Source organism: Trachymyrmex septentrionalis, unplaced genomic scaffold (genome assembly GCF_001594115.1).
Source record: "Trachymyrmex septentrionalis isolate Tsep2-gDNA-1 unplaced genomic scaffold, Tsep1.0 scaffold25, whole genome shotgun sequence".
Lineage (NCBI taxonomy): Eukaryota > Metazoa > Arthropoda > Insecta > Hymenoptera > Formicidae > Trachymyrmex > Trachymyrmex septentrionalis.
In genome coordinates this window covers 2,853,555-2,860,454 of record NW_017305408.1, presented here as the reverse complement: position 1 = coordinate 2,860,454, position 6,900 = coordinate 2,853,555, and the positions used below count along the sequence as shown (strand labels likewise).

General features: G+C 35.8%; 1 protein-coding gene across 6 annotated transcripts in view; it reads right to left on the bottom strand.

The window, feature by feature from the left end:
- Nucleotides 1–3,631, bottom strand: part of LOC108748984 (protein lingerer) — a 9,808-nt gene extending 6,177 nt beyond the window's left edge. For 2 of the 6 annotated variants that reach the window (XM_018487447.1, XM_018487452.1), the window contains exons 1-4: nucleotides 3,420–3,630; nucleotides 1,710–1,911; nucleotides 929–1,292; nucleotides 404–661 (exon numbers count right to left, since the gene is read on the bottom strand). In XM_018487447.1, coding sequence (XP_018342949.1) covers nucleotides 404–661; nucleotides 929–1,292; nucleotides 1,710–1,844 — 757 coding nt within the window. In that variant the 5' untranslated portion in view covers nucleotides 1,845–1,911; nucleotides 3,420–3,630. The other 4 variants (XM_018487453.1, XM_018487448.1, XM_018487450.1 and 1 more) reach the window with 4 other exon arrangements.
- Between the last annotated feature and the right edge of the window lie 3,269 nt (nucleotides 3,632–6,900).

Sequence of the window (6,900 nt, the reverse complement as noted above, 5' to 3'; positions counted from 1 at the left end):
TATAAATAATTTTCATCTCTTGTAGTTTTTCTGTAAAAGTTGATAGTATTTGAGTAAAAAATTATTTTCGGCAATTTATATCTTGTTAACTATTGCGAAAATTGCAAAACGGTAGAGGACTTTTCTTCTCAGTTTAGTCCATTCTGCTCCTGTGCAAAAGACTTATCACTAATTTTCAAACACCCTGTATATGTATACATATAAAATCGCGCGCGCGCGTGTGTGTGTGTGTGGGAGGGAGGAGTGTATGTGTGTGTATAAAATGTAAATCAATTCATTAAAGAAATGATTTGACAATGTAAAATCAATAAAATGTTTCTATAACATACATATATAATGATCAGTTTAGTGGAAAAAAAATAATTTTCGTCACATTTGGACTCAAGTACAAATTAAAACTCACCCATTTTTGGTTCTTGAATACTTTGTTGTTGTTCCTCACTGCCTGTCCAGGTTTCAATGGGCCGATTAAAACCATGAGCAGCAGAGGCAGATGATGGATCGTTGCGGTTTGCGAATGTTCTTGGACCAAGACCTCGACCTCCGCTACGACATCCGCGACCTGATCTTCCGGATCCACCCCTGCCTCTTCTGCTATAGCTGCCATCACGCATACCATCTTCCATGTTCCTCTCATTCTCCTTATTTTCCCGTCCGCGCCCTATCCAAACAATTTTACAACAATTACAATTCATAAAATAAAGTAGAAATCTTTGTAATCTTGTTGCACAATTAACAAGAATTAACAAGGAGAAAAAGATCATTATAGATTGTATATATTTAGCCCGGTTGCATCAACATTACTCTGACTTTAAGCAAGGCTTAAAACTATCTCTGTCTCTCTCTTCGATTTAAAACGAGACAGGTTTTAAGTCTTGCTTAAAGTTGCTGCAATCGGGCCTAAATGAATAAAAAAATGAAAACTAACATCCACGATTGTCATGATTAACGCGGCCGCGCATACGCGGAGGACCACCACCACGTTGGTTACGTCGTTCTTCCCAATCGCCATTGTCGTCCTGTCCGCCCGACTGATCTGTGGTCTGCTTGGAACCGCTAGGCTGACGAGGCTTCTTCTTTTTAACCTCCCATTCTGTTTTCACTCCTTCCAGAAGATCGTTAACAGCACGGTCCAAATCTCCATCACTATCGTGCAGAGCCATGATCACCTCATCTTCCGAACGTCGAGTCATATCCATGACCTGTTTAATACGTTCCTTCAGAATAGGGTCCTCGCCTCCCGCCATTCTGGTATCGATGATTTGCGCATTGCGCATTTGATTTGTGTTTTGCTATATAACAATCATTATAGTTTTCTTTAGAACATTTGATATTACAATTTTATTGTATATGTATATATTTTTTTTATACATCTTATTTATGCATGTTTTAGATAAAATAAATATTATGTCAAAGATAAAACAATCTATCATGTTAAAAATATGTATTTGCTTATAGGAATCAATATTTGTATTTTTATTATAGATCTACATTACAATAATGTAATAAAGATGACATGATTATGTAAAAACAATTAACTTGTAATTGGTAATCTCACATATCCCATGTATTTTGTTTTATAAGTGATATTATTTGGTTAAGTTTTTAAAAGAATATAGATTATAATATAAGACTGTAATCCATTTTGGGAACGTGTTTATCAAACTAATAACTAAGTCAATATAAAAATAAATTTGTTTCAGACCAACCTGAGCCTTGTCATGCTTGGTCGAATCTGATGATTTAGTTTGATGATGATGATCAGATTTGCCATGATGTTGTGATTTATTTTTATTGGTGCCTCTTCCACCAGAGGACACCAAGGATTTGTTGCTTGAACTCATTGCCAACTAAAATCCCACGTACCTAAGCACTCACCGTATCACACTATATACACTCCCTATTTACAGTCTGAAACAGAGTACATTTGCTGTTATAATGCAATAATTTGTTTATACAAATAAAATTATGATTAATTTCCGATAACACAAATCATTTGATCATACAGTAACTTTTAGAAGCATTATTAATAAAGAAACAAAGACCACAGGAATATGTTATAATCTGATCATACAATAAGAACCTTGTCACGCAAAACAATTATAACTTTTAGGAACAAACAGTACCAAAAATTGAATTATATTTATAAATATTATAAAAATAATCTTGGAATTTCCAGCTTATATTAACTATTCCTATATTTTTCTTACTATAATTCTGTAATTTGAATTACTTAAATATCTATAGAGATATCATTCTCATATATACATCGTTATTATAAAATCTGTATGTAAAATGTATTAGTTTCTCTTCACTTATGAATTAACTTGACAAATTCATCCTGAAAACAAAGCCAGTATAAGAAGTATCTTCATTACTGATATATCTAGAGATAAATAAAGTTCAGTATTTGCAAAAAAAATCTAAACTTGTGTTAAATTAAAACTGATTAAACTGCTACTAAAGTTTTGCCAATTGCCACTTCTAAGGAATTAGATATAAAGATTTTGGACAGGGATAAATCACACTTATAAAATACATACTAATAAGAAAGTACCAGATTAGAGGCATCCGATAACAATAAACGGAAGATGTGGGATCCGCCTCAGGGAAAATAACGAAAGTTGAACGAATGTTAACGTTTATCACCTCGACGACTTGGGGCGATAGCAAGTCGCTCACGATGACGACGTTAAGTCGTGGAGTACACGCGTGTAAAAGTTTCGCGAGATGTCTGGCGAGCCACGTCAAGACGATCGCGTGCTTTGGCGACGCGTGTCTTGGATACAAACGCGTCAGGATATTCAACGGCGAGACGAGGCGAGGCGGGAAACGCACTATACGTCGTGGAATTTTCCGTCGGAATTTTCACGGAGGAGTCTCTTATTCCGTCGCATAGCGGAGATTCAGTAAAAGAATAAAAAAAAAAGGGGGGGGAAAACACTTGGTCGGGCGCGTCGTCGACCACTCGGCCGCGAAAAGCCGTGCGTAGAAACGAAATAAGAGCGAGAAAGAGAGAAGAAAGAGAGAAAGAAAAAGAGGCGATACGGAAGGGTAGCAGCTCACGCCAAGCCAAGAAGCGACACGCGCACAAAAAAGTTTCTGGTAACAACGCGCGATTACTCTCGTGGACGAGAATATTTTTCAGCAGGCCATGTGCACGGTGGACGCCATTTCTGCAATGCGAGAGGAAGGCTTGTCAAGCATCGCCGCGGCGGTGCATCAATGGATCCCGACGGAGTCTCGGAATGGCCGAGGCGAAAGAATCTTTGCGTGTAACTCACGGCTGTCGTGGACGTCGTGCGGATACCTCGGCAGACGCGACGGGGAGCGGAAGCGTGCGGGATTCACGGCACCTCGGCGCTTGGGGCCGCGGCGCGCGAAAAACCACGAGAAAAACAACAGATTCGCTATCGTACCTGGGTTAGTGCGCTCAAAACGCAGCTCGGTCACGTGACCGCAGGGCCCCCCTTCCCTGATGCACCAAGGCACCAACTAGTGCCCAACAGCGCAGCCAGCACCGCTTTTCCTCGCTCGTTATTGGGCTCTGTGTTCGTGTGTGTGGCGTGTGCGACGTATCGTCAGACCGGCAATCGAAGCAAAAGTAAACTCAACGCGCCACGTTGCATCGCCTGCTGCCTGCGGAAGGACCGCCATGCGCAAGTACGCACAATTCCGGAAATGTCGATGGTGTCGATATCCACTCACATGGAAATCGAAGATAGGCAATTCCGTCCACGTTTGACGCTTTAAACAAAATGAAAATTAAAAAAAAACATAATTAACAATAGTCGTGTAAAAAATAATTATATAAATGTAAAAATAATTGGATTTAATGAAAGATTCACTTTTTGCATCCGAGTATCAATCATAAAACCTTTTTCCTGGGATGAAAAGTGAAAAGTGGCCCAGTTTACATCGTGCATTTGATACGGATATTAACTAGTAACTCTCTATTGAATGATCTTAATTTCGGCGATACATTGAAACATATACATAATATGTGTATTTAATTAATCATTATGATGTATATTGTAACAATTTAATACATCATTCTTTAAATACATTACTGAAATTAAAATAATTTAATAGAAAGTTACTAGTTAGTACATGTATCAAGTACATGTAAATTAAACCAGTGAAAAATTTCTCCATCAGCTTCAAGTGCATTCCGTTTCACGTATGATGCATATGATGCATCATTTATCCTTATTCACCAAATGTTAAACAAGGATAAATGATGCACATTATGCGTGAAACGGAATGTACTCTTGAATGGTTAAAATTTTAATTTTTCACTTTCCATCCTAGGGATAATGTTTCATAAAGCCAGTTCTACATTAGTTGCAAGCTGGAGATCGATTCTGTATCTTGAAACAAGATGAAAATTACAAAGTGAGCGAATTTACTAGAATACTGATAATTTCATTGGTCAACGCCTAGTAAATTTGCTCATTTTGTAAAAAAAGATACAGAATCGACCCCTTGAGGATTGATTGAATTTTAAAAGAAAATGAAAATTATAAAAGTGAGCAAAGGTTACTAAGTATTGATCAATTAAATTATGAATACTCAAATAAATTTGCTCACTTTTGTAATTTTCACCTCATTTAGAGATACACAATCGACCCCTTGGAGATCAATTCTGTATCTTGAAACGAGAAGATCAATTTGGGGGTCGATATCTTCAAACAAGGTGAAAATTATAAAAGTGAGCAAATTTACTAGGTATTGACCAATGAAATAATCAGTATTCTAGTAAATTCGTTCACTTTTGTTTAATTTTCACCTCGTTTCAAGATACAGAATCGATCCCCTGATCACAAGTTTGTTGCAACAGCCAAAATAAACCGTTGATTTTAAAAGCTTCAGATTGGCTATTGTAACAAACTTACGATCGGCTTACAATTAATGTAGAACCGGTTTAATTAATAAATACCCCAATTACGACATACGCTGTTCAATAAGAAAATTTATTTTCTAAAGTTTCTAGCTAATAATGGGCGAATTCAACGAACTCAACAGTTGAGTTAGCGCTCGCTGTTATTGGTGTATTCTTCTAGAGCTAAAATTCTAATTAGATGAGCTAAAGAATAAGAGCAAGTGCTCACTTGACTGTTGCGGGTGCCGTCACATGCGGCGTAACTTGCGTAAGCGTAACTTGGAGCGACCAATCATATCGTTTCACTTGAACATCAGTTTCTGTCTAGTCACTTTTGTGCGCTATTTTGTTACGCCGAAACATAATGGAACTATGCGTCAAATCCAATTTCTGGCTCATTTCAGCTTATTCTGTCTGAAAAAATACATATGGGTTTCGATTTTCGTCATCAATTTTAATGCTTAATATTTCAGATTACAGAGCAGAGCAATGCTTTTTTTTGCCATATTCTTTCGCTTCATGCAAAAACGCGTCGAACAAATTTAAGAGTAGTCTCACAAAACTTTCCGATTTTAATAATTCATCCAATCATCCGCTCCTATGTACGCGATGGAAAGGTCCCCATGAGGCGTACTTTTCGATGTGTAGGTTACGAAAACCAATCGTAAATTCATTTAGCATTTCTGTTGTGATTATTGTCCATATATCTATTTTAGAATTTAACCTTAGATAAGAAAGCGTTAGAAATGCGATCTTTTCTTTATTTTCTTTACATTTCGTTTTTTTTTTTTGTGATCCATTTACCTATGGACGAAGGCCCTTTAGGATAAGAATAGAAATAAGACTTTCTAAAAACGGAAGGTATCTGTTTAATAAGAAATGCAATTTTTTCTTTATTTTCTTTATGTTTCGTTTTTCTTTGTGACCCTTGTCTATTTACTTATGAACGAAGGCCCTTTAGGATAAGAATAGAAATAAGACTTTCTAAAAACGGAAGGGGTATCTGTTTAATAACTCAATAACTCGAATTTTCGAGAAGCATTTCCGAAGCCTTAAAATAGAGAGCGTTTGGATTAATCTAGTCAGTTCATTGAGTCTTGTGAGACCATTCGCTAAAAGCGAAAATTGTAAAATAAATTTTGTAATAAAGTGAATTTTGTACAAGATTAAGAAAAAAAGAGTTTTAATTAAAAAACATTATTGCGAATCTTACACTGTTAGAGTGTAAACAGAAATTCTAACCAGCAATTGGTCGCATTTCTCTAATCTTCCGCGAAATGTGAATACCAGCTTTCAGAGTGGTATTCTAATAAATAAAAGATATTCTAGTAAAATTACTAGAATCTGCAGATTACGCTTACGCAAATTACGCCTCATGTGACGGCACTCTGAGTCCACTGAATGCGCCCTGTTTTTATTCTAGAAAATACACATTTATATTCATCTATTAGGTATCAGAATCAGAGTATCGATTATATAAATTTTCACGAAAATTTTATTTTTTCACTTTTCGTACGTATCAATCTCACGTGAAAAGTTTCACTTTTAAACGATTATCAGACTCAGATTATTAAGAAAATTATGAGAAAGTGAAATAAGATGTAAGGAAGTTACAAGAAAGTAAGATCATAAGGCGAATTTATATCGTTCTTTTTAAATTTACGAAAATTTAACAAATGTTCACGAGTGTATGTATGTATTATACATACAAGCATGTACTACATACATATTTTGATAGGAAATCACATTGTGCTCATTATTTGTTGTTCCTTATATATGTAATCGAGAATAACAATGAATGTAACTCAAAAACAAAAGGAAATGTTGTTAGATATAATGTCAAAAAATTAGGATATTATGTGGGGAAGTGTCGCGAAATTCTTAGAGCCGTATGGAACTGGTAAAAACATGTTATTTCATTGCTCTTGCTCTTAATTGTATGTAGTAAAACAATATGTATTTAAAACTCATAGAAAAATGTATGAGAGAACATAACACAAACCTTAAATTAATAATAA